The sequence below is a fragment of the Musca vetustissima genome, unplaced genomic scaffold, assembly GCF_032173495.1.
Source record: "Musca vetustissima isolate MV318-11 ecotype Yass unplaced genomic scaffold, APGP_CSIRO_Mvet_v1 utg13361, whole genome shotgun sequence".
Classification (NCBI taxonomy): Eukaryota; Metazoa; Arthropoda; class Insecta; order Diptera; family Muscidae; genus Musca; species Musca vetustissima.
Window position 1 is genome coordinate 20,314 of NW_026875649.1, and position 14,636 is coordinate 34,949.

General features: G+C 37.5%; 2 protein-coding genes across 3 annotated transcripts; one reads left to right on the forward strand and one right to left on the reverse strand.

The window, feature by feature from the left end:
• Positions 1-204: 204 nt before the first annotated feature.
• Positions 205-3,257, forward strand: LOC133338165 (uncharacterized). The gene is made up of 3 exons (XM_061546347.1): positions 205-316; positions 473-587; positions 3,083-3,257. The coding sequence occupies exons 1-3, from the start codon at positions 205-207 to the stop codon at positions 3,255-3,257; spliced, it is 402 nt and encodes a 133-aa protein (XP_061402331.1).
• Positions 3,258-6,215: 2,958 nt separating this feature from the next.
• Positions 6,216-7,892, reverse strand: LOC133338172 (uncharacterized protein CG1552). 2 transcript variants are annotated; one of them, XM_061546355.1, is made up of 3 exons: positions 7,771-7,892; positions 7,588-7,702; positions 6,216-6,440 (listed from the first exon to the last, which is right to left on the reverse strand). In XM_061546355.1, the coding sequence occupies exons 1-3, from the start codon at positions 7,826-7,828 to the stop codon at positions 6,218-6,220; spliced, it is 396 nt and encodes a 131-aa protein (XP_061402339.1). In that variant the 5' UTR covers positions 7,829-7,892; the 3' UTR covers positions 6,216-6,217. The 2 variants fall into 2 exon arrangements, with proteins under 2 accessions (XP_061402339.1, XP_061402338.1); XM_061546354.1 differs by having other exon boundaries at positions 7,549-7,702.
• Positions 7,893-14,636: the final 6,744 nt, after the last annotated feature.

Genomic DNA, 14,636 nt, shown 5'->3' on the forward strand with positions numbered 1-14,636 from the left:
GCCGTTGGTCAAAATCTTGCCGCTAAAATCTTTTGATTTCAGTGCATTTCTAATATTCGCTGTGAAAAGTCTTTTGTTTTCTGTGTCTTCCCCCATTTCGCTAAAGGAAAAATTATTCAAAAAAATATTTTTTCGCCTACCCCTCCTCTTTTGTGTGTCTCCTTCGCGTGTCTCATTCTATTTCGGTGGAAAATTAAGAAAAACATGTCTGTGGAAAAACAAATTTCAAGCTATTTGTGTCTGCTTGTCACATATGCCGTTATATTTTCCCTAATCAGCATTGAGACGGAAGCCTATCAGATGCTGATACCACCAGGTATTTGTTTGTGTGTGTGTGTGTGCTTTGGAAAATTCAGCAAAAAACAATTTTCTAGAATTTTGGAAAAAAAGAAGAAGAAGAGGAAAAATGCTAACGAATTTGTTTGTTTTGTTTTTCTTGTTTCTGGAATTTTTTGCGGATTGGAATTTACAGGCGAGGATGGCAATTGTACATATCGTGGCGATAAACTGGAATTAGGACAACAGCCTGGTCCGGTGCCATGTCAGCGTTTGACATGCAACGAGGATGGTTCGGTGCTGGTGGAAGGGTAAGTTTGTAGGGGTCAAATGGGAAAAAGGAAATTAAAACAAAAAATATTTAAAAAAAATTGAGGCTGACTAAAAAATCCCCTGTTTCTTTTTATAATTTTGAAATTATTTTTATTTTCAATACATGTACATTCGAATGCACTTTGCAGACTACTGATAAGAATTGAACTTATTTCGAAGAATGCTGGCTGATATGGTGTAGCGTTTTTTTCAGTTTGAAACAACAAAAACACAATATTATTTACAATTTATTGTTATGCTAATTTTATGACGAAGAAATGAGTCAAAAATTTGCAAAAAAAAATCGAAAATTTTCGAGTATAACAGTTTGACAAAACTGTTATACGGCAGCCAAAAGTTGTATTTTGATCAATTTACAAAAATAATCGAAAGAATAATGACATTTTTGGAGTATTTCTCGAGTATAACAGTTTTAGAAAACTGTTATACTGCACCCAAAATTCGTATTTTGATAGTATTAAGTTGAAAATCGAATATCCCACAAATTTTCTTGCACTTTTTGCGAGTATAACAGTTTCAGAAAACTGTTATACTGCATGTTAAGCTCAAAATAAGTGTCAAATTATGAAGAAAATATATATTTCGATGCATTATATAGGGACTTTGGTGCACCATTTACCTACGATCGGACAAAAATATACATGGGAGCTATATATAAAGCTGACCCGATTTTCTCGAAACTTGCAACACGTCATTCTGGACCTAATTCAGTACTCTATGCCAAATTTGGTGCAAATCGAAAGATATATAGGGGCTTTGGAGCCCCATTTACCTTGAATCGGAAGAACCTATATACGGGAGCTATATCTAAATCTGAACCGATTAAAATCGGACGAAAATATGTGTGGGGGTACATCTAAATCTGAACCGATTTTGACGAAACTTAGCACATATCTTTCTAGGCTCAATCTAGTGCGCTGTGCCAAATTTCGTGCATATCGGAAGATATTTAGGGCCCTTGATTCACCAATTACCTTAAATCGGACGAAAATATATTCGAGCTATATCTATATCTGAACCGATTTTCACGAAACTTAGCGCACATTATTCTAGGCTTAATTCAGACACTGTGCAAAATTTCGTGCTAATCGAATGATATTTAGGCACTTTGGTTTACCATTTACCTTAAATCGGACGAACATCTATATGGGAGCTATATCTAAATCTGATCCGATTTTCACGAAACTTAGCGCACATCTGTCCCAATTTTCGTGCAAATTGAAAGATATATAGGACCTTTGGTGCACCATTTACCTTAAATCGGACGAAACTATATATGGGAGCTATATCTAAATCAGAACCGATTTTCACGAATCTTAGCACACATCATTCTAAACTCAATTCAGTACGCTATGTCAAATTTCGTGCAATTCATAGAATATATTCGGTCTTTGGTGCACCATTTACATTAAATCGGATGAATATATATATATATATATATATATATATGGGAGCTATATCTAAATCTGGACCGATTTTCAGGAAACTTGACACACATCATTCTACACCTAATTTAGTACGCTGTGCGAAATTTCGTGCAAATCGAAAGATATTTAGGGACTTTGGTGCACCAATTACCTAAAATCGGACGACACTCTATATGGGAGCTTTATCGAAATCTGAACCGATTTTCACGAAACTTTGCACACATCATTCTAGACCTAATTCAGTATGCTATGCCAAAATTCGTGCAAATGGAAAAATTTCCAGGGACTTTGGTGCACCATTTACCTTAAATCGAACGAAAATATATGTGGGAGCTATATCTAAATTTGAACCGATTTTCACGAAATTTAACACAAATCCTTCTAGGCTTAATTTAGTGCGCTATGCCAAATTTCGTGCATATCGAAAGATAGTTAGGGACTTTGGTGTCCCATTTACCTCAAATCGGACGAAAATATATATGGGAGCTATATCAAAATCTGAACCGATTTTCTCGAAACTTGGCACACATCATTCTAGACTTATTTCAGTACGCTATGCCATATTTCGTGCAAATCGAAAGATATATAGAGATATAGAGACTTTGGTGCCCCATTTACCTTAAATCGGACGAACATGTATATGAGAGCTGTACCTAAATCTGAAGCAATTTTCTTGAATTTCAACGGGGTTCGTCCTTGGGTCAAATAAGTGACTTGTGCCAAATTTCATCTAAATCGGATCATAAATGCGACCTGTACCTTGTTTACAATTTAACATCTACAAAGGGACAGACGGACGGGCGTACTGACGGGCATGCATAAATCGACTCAGAAGGTGATTCTATGCATATTCTCAAAAGGAACCATGTGTCTATCTCGTTTCCTTTTGCCTGTTACGAACATATGCGCAAAGACATAATACCCTGTACCACAGTGTGGTGAAGGGTATAAAAATCCACGCCTATTTGTAGGCATTGAAAAATTAATAAAAAAAATCCCTTTCCAATAATAATTAAAAATGTATTTTCCTTTTTTCCTTCTTCTAGCTGCGGCAAATTATGGATCCAAAACTGCAATCGTGGCGAACGCATCAATCCCGAAAAGCCCTACCCAGAGTGCTGTAAATTGGTATACAAATGTAAAAATCCCGATGGCTCTTCATACTACATTGAAAAGGATGCCCTTGAGGGCAATAATGTGAAAAGTGAAAATTCAACATAGTTTCCCTAGGCCACCCTAAGAAGAAGAAGCAAAAAAAACAGAAACTCCATTAGTTTGTAATTATGTTGTAAAAAATGTAGTAGGTTTTATGTTTTAATATTTTTTATTTATTAAAAGAGATATTGTATATTTTCAAATAAATATTGAATGTAAAAATAAGATGTTTGAAATCAAATTATAATATAATTTTTTCGAGGATAAGTAATGATACCAAGTATACGCCACGGTGGCAATTTAATGGCGTATACATAACGTCATTATGTATACGCTCCCTTAAACAAAACCACTTAATTCGAGATGAGAGGAAAATAAATGGCAACTGATTGCTTTACCGTGATCCCTCCCTCCTTTAGAAGCCGGAGAATCGTTTTCTTCCATGGTAAAATAGAATCTTATAATCATGGTAAAAAGGCAAAATTAAAGTTAATATCCTCTTTTGGAGAATATTTAAATCGATCAACTTATATCCCCGGTAAAAGGCAACCGACAGATGACAGCTTTACCTTTCACCTCTACAAAACGATTTTCTTTCCATTTAGTTGCAAGGCAACTTTTGTAGAAGTGTTCTGCACACAGCGAACATTCCACTTAAATAACAATCAAAAGATGAGTGGGTAAATGTTGTTATCCTTCCTTAAAAATATTCATGTTTGTTGTTGCTCTTATTAAAATGTGATAAAAAGCAAATAGGGGGAAGGAGGAGAAAAAATAGTTTTCCAAAGGATATACCAGGGACGTGGAAATTTTTTGAAATCCAGCCAAGGCATAGATTTTTTTACCCTTCACCACATTGTGGTACAGGGTATTATGTCTTTGTGCATATGTTTGTAACAGGCAAAAGGAAACGAGATAGACACATGGTTCCTTTTGAGAATATGCATAGAATCCCTTGCTGAGTCGATTTATGCATGTCCGTCCGCCTGTAGATCTTAAATTGCCAACAAAGTACAGGTCGCATTTATGATCCGATTTGGATGAAATTTGGCACAACACACTTGGACGAAACCTATCAAAATTGAAGTAAATCGGTCCACATTTAGATATAGCTCCCATATATATGTTCGTCCGATTTAATGCAAATGGTGCACCAAAGTCCCTACATATTCTTCGATTTGCACGAAATTTGGCAAAGAGTACTGAATTGAGTCAAAAATGATGTGTGCTAAGTTTCGTGAAAATCGGTTCAGATTTAGATATAGCTCCCATATATATTTTCGTCCGATTTATGGTAAATGGTGCACCGAAGTTCCCATATATCTTTCGATTTGCACGAAATTTGACACAGCGTACTGAATTGAGTCTGGAATGAAGTATGCGAAGTTTCGAGAAAATCAGTTCAGATTTAGGTATATATATTTTATTCCGATATATATATTTTTATCCGATTTGATGTATATGGTGCACCAAATACCCTGTATAAACTTCGATTTGCACGAAATTTTGCACAGCGTACTGAATTGAGCCTGGAGTTATGTGTACCACGTTTCGTGAAAATCGGTTCACATTTATATAGAGCTGCCATATACATTTCCGTCCGATTTCATGTAAATGGTGCACCAAAGACCCTATATATGTTTCGATTTGCACGAAATTTGGCATAGCGTACTGTATTAGGACTAGGATGAAGTGTGCTACGTTTCGTGAAAATCGGTTCAGATTTAGATATAGCTCCCATATATATTTTCGTCCGATTTAATGTAAAAGGGACACCAAAGACCCTATGTATTCTTCGATTTGCACGAAATTTGGCATAAGGTTCTGAATTTAGGCTAGAGTGATGTGTGTCAAGTTTCGTGAAAATCGGGTCAGATTTAGATATAGCTCCCATATATATTTTCGTCCGATTTAAGGTAAATGGTGCACCAAAGTCCGTATGTATCCTTCGATTAGCACGAAATTTAGCACAGCATATTGAATTAAGGATAGAATAAGGTGTGTTAAGTTTCGAGAAGATCGGTTCAGATTTAGATATAGCTCCTATATATAGTTTCGTCCGATTTAAGGTAAATGGTGCACCAAAGTACCTACATATCTTTCGATTTGCACGAAATTTGACACAGCGTACTGAATTATAGGTAGAATAATGTGTGCTAAGTTTCGTGAAAATCGGTGCAGATTTAGATATAGCTCCCATATATATGTTCGTCCGATTTAATGTAAATGGTGCACCAGAGACCCTATATATCCTTCGATTTGCATGAAATTTGGCACAGAGTGCTGAACTGAGTCAGGAATGATGTCTTCCAGGTTTCGTCAAAATCGGTCCAGATTTAGATATTGCTCTCATATATATTTTCGTCCGATTTAAGGTAAATGGTGCACCAAAGTCCCGAATAGATTGATCTAAGTCGATTATAGATTTATCTAAGTCGATTCACATTTATATAAATATCACAATAATCCTGTTTAATATACCCATAGTGGTGAAGGGTATCATATAGTCGGCCCCGTCCGACTTTACTACTTTCCTTACTGGCTTAAAATTAATTTTTTATGGTCCCAATTTCTATACCTCCCCCTAGCTACGCTCCTTGTTTGAGCTCGATGACTTTGCCAGCAACCTACCGCCAAGTGCAGTAAAACTCAAGCATGCAGGTGGGTGTATGTCTTCAGTTAAAAATGCATAAAAAGGATATGCGAAAGTAAAGAACTTACACAGCTTACCTTTAACCCGACACTTGATAGTCGTTTTTATCCTTTCCCTTCCCTTTTGCCTTGGATAAATGAAAAACGCATTTAATAGCAATCAGTGTATAAATACAACAAAAGCAACACGACAAACTTTATTGAGGTACACGCTGTGCAAGCGAAAGGAATACAAAGGATACGTGCTACGATCCTTATATGACATTTACGCTAATCGAATGTGAAGTTGCATTTTATTGGAAAAAGAAGGAAAACAACTTAAGGATGTCCTTTATATTGCAGTTTTTGAATAAATAAGTTGCTCGGAAGCCATTCTATATACTATCCAAGCCATATTCATTTAGCAGTAGGTTGGTTCCTCCTGCCGCCTGCTGACGCTGTAGATCCAATAGCAGGCGATGTCGGAAGTGCATGGTCTTCAAACGTTGCATGCGGCGCTTCAGGTTGCAGTAGACGGGGCAGCAATCCGGGAAGGGTTTATACATTAACTCCTCCTCATCGCCCTGTTCACATTGATCGGGTAAAATATCCAAGCAGCTGTGCGGAATTTTTTTTAAGCCAACAAAAAAAATAATAAAAAAAATGGATTAATAAAAAATTCTGGAAATTGGCAAATTTTCCGATGACGAAGTTGGAAAATTAATTTTAAAAAATCCACTCTTAAGGATAGTCTTTGACGCATTGGTTGGGACCTTAAAAATGAATTTCAAAAAATCCACGCCTTGGTTGGGGTATTGAAAAATTAATTTTAAAAATCCACGCCTTGGTTGGGGTATTGAAAAAATATTCTTCAAAAAATCCACGCCTTGGTTGGGGTATTGAAAAATTAATTTTAAAAAATCCACGCCTTGGTTGGGGTATTGAAAAATTAATTTTAAAAAATCCACGCCTTGGTTGGGGTATTGAAAAATTAATTTTAAAAAATCCACGCCTTGGTTGGGACCTTAAAAATGAATTTCAAAAAATCCACGCCTTGGTTGGGACCTTAAAAGTGAATTTCAAGAAATCCACGCCTTGGTTGGGACCTTAGAAATGAATTTCAAAAAATCCACGCCTTGGTTGGGTCCTTAAAAATGAATTTCAAAAAATCCACACCTTGTTTGGGTCCTTAAAAATGAATTTCAAAAAATCCACACCTTGTTTGGGACCTTAAAAATTAATTTAAAAAAATCCACGCCTTGGTTGGGACCTTAAAAATTAATTTCAAAAAATCCACGCCTTGGTTGGGACCTTAAAAATGAATTTCAAAAAATCCACGCCTTGGTTGGGACCTTAAAAATGAATTCAAAAAAATCCACGCCTTGGTTGGGACCTTAAAAATTAATTTTGAAAAATTCACACCTTGGTTGGGTTATTGAAACGAAATTTTAACAAATCCAGACCTGGGTTGGGGTATTGAAAAATTAATTTGAAAAAATCCACGCCTGAGCTTAGCCTTTAAAAGATGAATTCTTCAATCAGACCTCCTTGTTGTATACGTGTTGTCACCACTCATACGCATGGGAGTACCACGAAAATTTTTTACGATTTTTTTCTCACATTTCCAATCCCAATTTTTCCAACTTCGACATCGAATATTTTTTTTCATGCAACTACTTGAATTTTGTTTTGGTTTTTTGTTTTTTAAATTGGAAACTATATCTACTCGTTGGGTCTAGCCATCTTTTCGACTACAAAAAGAGACCTGGATCTGGCTACAACATGATTATTTTCACAAAATAAATTTTGGCACAAACTCAGCAGCACCAAGCGCCGTGGCAATGATTTCGATTGTTCCCACAGGCAGCGGCGATAGGTTCCTACAAAAAATAGGGCAACAAATAATTCCAGGACTTAGTCCACGATTCCAGAAATCTCTCTGCCTTACTTAGCACACTATTTGTGGCTTCTTCATCCGAATCCACAGGTGGCGTATATTTTTTCATGTGAAATTGTCCGAAACCATAACAATAGGCTATGATCACGCTTAAGAGGAATAGATGTTTTAACATTTTTCCACGATATTTAAAAAAATTCCGCACGATCAAAAAACAGAACTTTGAAACAATAGCCAGTTATTCCGCTTAGTGTTTATGAGGCCACTCACTAACTAGCGAACAAATATTTTTCGAATAAACCACATAGAAATTCAAGTGGGTTTGGGTGCTTCAACGCTTTCTCAGTGTGTGTGTGTGTGTGTGTGTGTGTGCGAGTGACTGACATTCATTCACACAATTTACAATGTGACAGGTTACACTCGAGGAAAAAAATTGCACGAGTACCAAAAACCACCACCAAGAAAGCCATGGTACGATCAGGAGTGTCGTAGTGCTACTGATGTGAAAAACTCAGCATATAGGGCAACCCTGCAGAGAGTAGCAACACGTGATGGAGAATTATCGGGAGAAAAGAAGAGGGGAGAAACGATTTTACTTCGAAAAAATTGAAAATATTACAAGCAACCTGTATAAATAATTGTCAAATACTGGGTGCGTATACATGCTGACACTAGTCATACGCACCCAAGTCCATGGTTAGAAAATTTGATATGACCTTGAAAGGTCTGCTCTCATTTACATGCTCATTAATTTGTAAACAAATAAATCACAATCATGAGAAGCACAAAAAATTCCGACCATAAACAAATCACAAAATTCCAAGAAATTGTCCGAGCACTCTTGAAATATTTCTCAGAACGGCAAAGGTGTAAATTATTTAATAGGGTGGTATGCAAAATGTGTGGATTTTTTTTATTCTTTTTTAATGCATAGCCTTTGCGTAGCGTTGGGGATGATAGATACCAAGCCACGGCTCTGATTGGCTTTAACATGGCGAAGTCCAGGCTTCACTTGGTCCCGCTTTCATCTCAATTGTGGACACTGACCTCCCCGTGGTACCACCTGGGGTAGCTATTTTCATCACCCGATAAAATAGTGAGCTGATATGAGCCGCAAGTTCACCCATAAGAACTATAAAAAATGGGCTGAGGCGTCGGGTTAGTTGCTAACACTCGGAAAACCCAACCTACTATGAAAAAGCAAAGAAAACGAAAACCAAACCCCCAATGTTGACGACCCCCGCAAATGTATATAGGACCACGATCTGCGTATCTGCACTTGGAATGTGCGCACGTTGTACAGAACAGGCTCGGTGTTCGCTTTGGCGGATGTACTCAAGAAGTACAAAGCCGATATTATTGCTTCTACAGGAAATGCGATGGAAAGGGACTAGGGCGTAAGGAAATCAGATGATTACGCACTGTATTATAGCTGCCATGAAACGAGACATGAATTTGACTGCGGATTTATGGTTAACAGGAGAATAAAAGACCTCGTCTCCAGATTCCGCTCCAGTAGATAAGCGAATTGCTATAATCCGCATAGAAGCGAAGTTCTTCTACATCAGTCTTATTTGCGTCCATATTTTATGAGCGCCTAGAACCAGCATATGTTGATCGCTGTCCTGACCATGACATTAAAATTCTGCTAGGAGATTTTAATGCGAATAGCGGAAGTGAAAATATCTTTGGCCCTACCGTCGGAAAATTCAGCCTTCATGAAGAAACATCCGATAATGGCATGAGGTTGCTTGACTTCGCGGCAGCAAAAAAACATGGTAGTTAGCAGCACCAGATTCAAGCATCTCGATATACACAAGGCCACCTGGATTTCTCCTGATCAAACAACGAGAAATCAAATAGATCATGCCGTGATAGACGGAAGGCATTCGTACAGTGTTTTAGATGTTCGATCGATTCGAGGAGCGAATATCGATTCGGACCATTACCTTGTGGCAGCCAAGGTTCGCACTCGTCTTAATGTAGCAGCAAAGGTGCGATCTAATACAACACGGAAACTCGACGTCGAAAAGCTGCAAACACAACAGGTAGCCGAGGCCTACACCGCTCAACTTACCCAACTGCTTGACGAAAGCACCCCTTGTCCCGATAATAATATAGATGCACAATGGCAGAGAATTGCCCACTCCCTACAAACTGCAGCAAAAGTAACACTTGGGTACCAAAAACCACCACCAAGGAACCCATGGTATGATAAGGAGTGTCGTAATGCTGATCTGAAAAACCCTGCGTATAGGGCAACCCTGCAGACAGTAGCAACACGTAATGCGATGGAGAATTATCGGGAGAAAAGGAGAGAGGAGAAACGTATTTTCAGAAAAAAGAAGAATGAATAAGAAAAACTTGAGCGTGAGCAAATCGAGGTGTACAGGAGTCTGAATGAAGTCCGGAAATTTTACCAACGGTTAAAATACCAAACCGAAGGCTTTGGTGCAGGCACATCCACCTGTAGAGATGAAGAAGGAAACCTGGTGACAGATACAGACAGCGTGTTGAGGATCTGGAAGGAGCATTTTTAAAATATTCTGGTATCAAATAGTGGCGTTGAAGAAGATACCCCAGAACCAATAAGAGATGATGGTATAGAGTGTATACCACCTAGCCAAGATGAGGTCATAAAACCAATTAATCGACTCAAGGACAATAAAGCAGCTGGAGCCGATGGGTTACCAGCTGAACTATTCAAGACTGGTGGTCAGATGCTGGTCAGGAACATGCACCAGCTGATTAGTACAATTTGGCTAGAGGAATGCATGCCCAATGATTGGAACCTCAGCATACTGTGTCCCGTGCACAAAAAAGGAGACAAGACAGAGAGATATGTGCCGACTATAGAGGAATAAGTCTCCTTCCCATCGCATATAAAGTGCTATCCAGTGTGCTGTGTGAACGATTGAAGCCAATGGTCAATGACATCATCGGACCATACCAATGTGGCTTCAGACCTGGCAAATCCACCATTGACCAGATTTTCACTCTGCACCAAATCCTGGAAAAGACCCACGAAAAACACATCGACACATACCATCTATTCGTAGACTATAAAGCCGCATTTGACAGCCCAATCCGTTCAGAGGTGTTTAAAGCCATGTCTACGTTCGGCATTCCTGCAAAATTTAGACGGCTATGCAGGATAACTTTAAGTGGCACAAAGGCAGCAGTTAAAGTCGGAAAGGACCTATCGGAGCCCGTTAATACCGAACGAGGATTCAGACAAGGTGAAGGATTGTCGTGTGATCTTTTTAACATCCTGCTGGAAAAGGCCATACGCGACACATAGGTGAACAGAAATGTCACTCTGTACACCAAACAAGGCATGTTAATCGTCTACGCCGATGACATCGATATAATGGGTCGAACATTGCGAGCGGTAACAGTCACCTTTGAACAAATTGAGAAGGAGTCTGCCAGTCTGGTAGTAAACGGCGAGAAGACCAAGATGGTATCAACGCGCAAGACGAATTACATCAGTTTCGAAGTACGGAGATGGATTGTGTTGGCCAACAGATGCTACTATGATCTAAGTAAGCAGTTTAGAAACAAGGCCACCTTTCGCCAGACCAAACTCACACTTTACAAGGCGCTGATACTACCCGTGCTGTCATATGGATCTGAAGCATGAGTACTTGCGCAAGCAGATGAGGCAGCTCTTGGGGTGTTTGAAAGAAAAAATGAGCGAAAGATATACGGGCCGATCTCGAATGAACCACGAGCTTTACAATTTATATGCGGATATCGACATAGTCAATCGTATTGGATTGTGATGGCCAATAGATGCTACTATGTTCTAAGCAACCAGTTTAGAGACAAGGCCACCTCCCGCCAGACCAAACTCACACTTTACAAGACGCTGATACTACCCGTGCTGGTATATGGATCTGAAGCATGAGTACTTGCGCAAGCAGATGAGGCAGCTTTTGGGGTGTTTGAAAGAAAAATTCTCTACGGCCCGATCTGCGTCGACGTTGAATATCGGCGTCGAATGAACCACGAGCTTTACAATTTATACGCGGACATTGACATAGTCAGTCGTATTGAGCTGCAGCGACTACGATGGCTAGGCCATAAAAAGCTCAAAAGACATATAAAAGCGAGCCTACTGATGGTTCCCGTAGAAGGGGAAGGCCACGAATCAGATGGAAAGACCAAATAGAAAATAACATCTTGGAACGTGGTCTTTCCAATTGGCGGAAATGCGCACAAGACCGACTTGGAAATCTTTTTTAAGCTCGGCTTATTGAACAACCGTTCTGTAACAAGATGCCCAGGCGTGGATTTTTTAAAATAAAATTTTCAAAGACTATCCCAAGGCGTGGATTTTTTAAAATAAAATTTTCAAAGACTATCCTCAGGCGTGGATTTTTTAAAATAAAATTTTCAAAGACTATCCTCAGGCGTGGATTTTTTAAAATAAAATTTTCAAAGACTATCCTCAGGCGTGGATTTTTTAAAATAAAATTTTCAAAGACTATCCTCAGGCGTGGATTTTTTAAAATAACATTTTCAAAGACTATCCTCAGGCGTGGATTTTTTAAAATAACATTTTAGACTATCTTTCGTGGATTTTTTAAAATAAAATTTTCAAAGGACTTTCCTCAGGCGTGGATTTTTTAAAATAAAATTTTCAAAATGCCTCAGGCGTGGATTTTTTAAAATAAAATTTTCAAAGACTATCCTCAGGCGTGGATTTTTTAAAATAAAATTTTCAAAGACTATCCTCAGGCGTGGATTTTTTAAAATAAAATTTTCAAAGACTATTAGAAAGGCGTGGATTTTTTAAAATAAAATTTTCAAAGACTATCCTCAGGCGTGGATTTTTTAAAATAAAATTTTCAAAGACTATCCTCAGGCGTGGATTTTTTAAAATAAAATTTTCAAAGACTATCCTGAGGCGTGGATTTTTTAAAATTATTTTTTCAATGCCTCGAACACTCTATTCTATTTCCAAAGGTCTTTTGGGTACAAATTCGCTGCACTTGGGTGCTGCTATTAGAATTCTGCTATCATTTTTCAGATTTTGCTCACAATTTATGTGTGAGTTCAGATGCTTTGTAATTTAGCCTAATCAAAGATTTGAGAGAAAAAAACAATAGTGTAATTGTTTGTTAAACAAACAAAAAAAAAAATAAATATTTAAACTACACTCAAAGAAAAATTGTAGTGGTAACCACAATAAACCCTTTCCAATCATCATCCATCCATTTATCCAAAGAATTGCTGCTGCTATCCAATTACCATGTAAATTATAGCCACAAACTGAATTCCAAAAACTCTATTACTCGCTGCAGTTTGGGTTCTAATTGTAGTTGTTGTTGTAATTGTTTCGCCCCGGGCTTAACTATTTTGCATAGTTATGAAAATCGATTTTATGTTGATTAAAATTCGACCATGAATGTATTCTTGTATTGCCAAGGGCTATACATATGTGAGCGTGTATGTAGAAATTAATTGCATTGTATGCGAATGTGTGTGTATGTGTGTGAGTTCGGTTATATGTAGTAATTTATAAATACCGCAGTAAAAGTTTATGCGGTCAATCATAAAAAATATATATTCAAAGGGAAATCATGCAGATAAACTATTTTTAAAAGCCTTGTTGTCCTAACTATAGAGGGGAAGGGGATAGCTGGAAGGGATGCTATAAAAAGGGAAAGTTGTTATATTAGCTCAGTAGTAGAAGGGGAATGTATGCTGGCTATTTGCAATAAATATTTATTATGATAATAAAATCGTTCTATATATTTTTATAACAAGCTCTTAAAATATATATATGGGGAAAGTTCAATTTCATGAGGCCACACCTCGAAAAGTTAAAAGGGATGCAAAATAATATGTAACATATTTTGATAGGGGAGACTTTCCCCTTTATTTTGATATATGGTACTTTAATGTACCCCATCAAATACCCAAGATATGACCTAATAAACACACATACCATAATGTGCATATTTTTTGCTATTCTGGAGTACAGGTCTTTCGGGTGGCATAACTTCGTGTGTAATCGGTGTATTTCGATGAAACGACTTGAATATGAACGTAGATTACTCTATCTTCCCAAAAAAAGTAATATTTTGTAAATATCTCACTAACTACCCGAGCTATGGAGAACGGAAGCCTATTACAAAAATTTATAACATTTTTAGTATTTTTGCGTAATGATATTCTGGAGGTCATAACTTCATACCTGATGGGTGGATCTTGATAAAATGTTACATAAATTGAAAGACGAGACATTCTTCTTTACATCGATATACGGCACTTGAATGTACTTCATCAAATAACCAAGATATGGTCCAGTAAAAACATGTACCGAACTTTGCATATTTTTTGCTATTCTTGCGCACAGTCTATTCGGGCGGCATAACTTCGTATGTGTTCGGAATGTATTAATAAAACGACTTGATTCCGAAAGTAGATTGTCATATCTTCGCAGTAAAGTAACATTTTTTGATATATCTTACCAACTACCCGAGCTATGGAGAACGGAAGCCAATTACCCAAATTTATATAATTTTAAGTATTTTTGCCTAATGGTATTCTGGAGGTCAGAACTACATATCGTATATGTGGATCATGATAATGTGTACTATATTTTGATAGACGAGACTTTCCTCTTTACTCCGATACACGGTCCTTAAAGTACATTACCAAATAGTCAAGATGTGGCCCAGTGAATACATGTACCGAAATTTGCATATATTTTGCTATTTTTTGCGCACAGTCTTTTCGGGCGGCATAACTTCGTATGTAATCGGAACATATTGATAAAACGATTAGATTAAGAACACAGATTATCTCCTCTCTCCAATAAAGTAATGTATTTTTCATATATCTCACGAACTACCCGAGCTATGGAGAACGGAAGCCAATTACAAAAATGTATAACCTTTTTAGTA

Excerpts from the sequence above, each read along its gene's own strand:
- LOC133338172 (XM_061546354.1), bottom strand. The coding sequence starts at position 7,828 with ATGAAAAAATATACGCCACCTGTGGATTCGGATGAAGAAGCCACAAAT. Across the intron at positions 7,703-7,770 it reads AGCCACAAATAGTGTGCTAA|GAACCTATCGCCGCTGCCTG; the intron begins GTAAGGCAGAGA and ends TATTTTTTGTAG. Across the intron at positions 6,441-7,548 it reads AAGATGGCTAGACCCAACGA|CTGCTTGGATATTTTACCCG; the intron begins GTAGATATAGTT and ends AATTCCGCACAG.
- LOC133338165 (XM_061546347.1), top strand. The coding sequence starts at position 205 with ATGTCTGTGGAAAAACAAATTTCAAGCTATTTGTGTCTGCTTGTCACA. Across the intron at positions 317-472 it reads TCAGATGCTGATACCACCAG|GCGAGGATGGCAATTGTACA; the intron begins GTATTTGTTTGT and ends TGGAATTTACAG. Across the intron at positions 588-3,082 it reads GGTTCGGTGCTGGTGGAAGG|CTGCGGCAAATTATGGATCC; the intron begins GTAAGTTTGTAG and ends TCCTTCTTCTAG.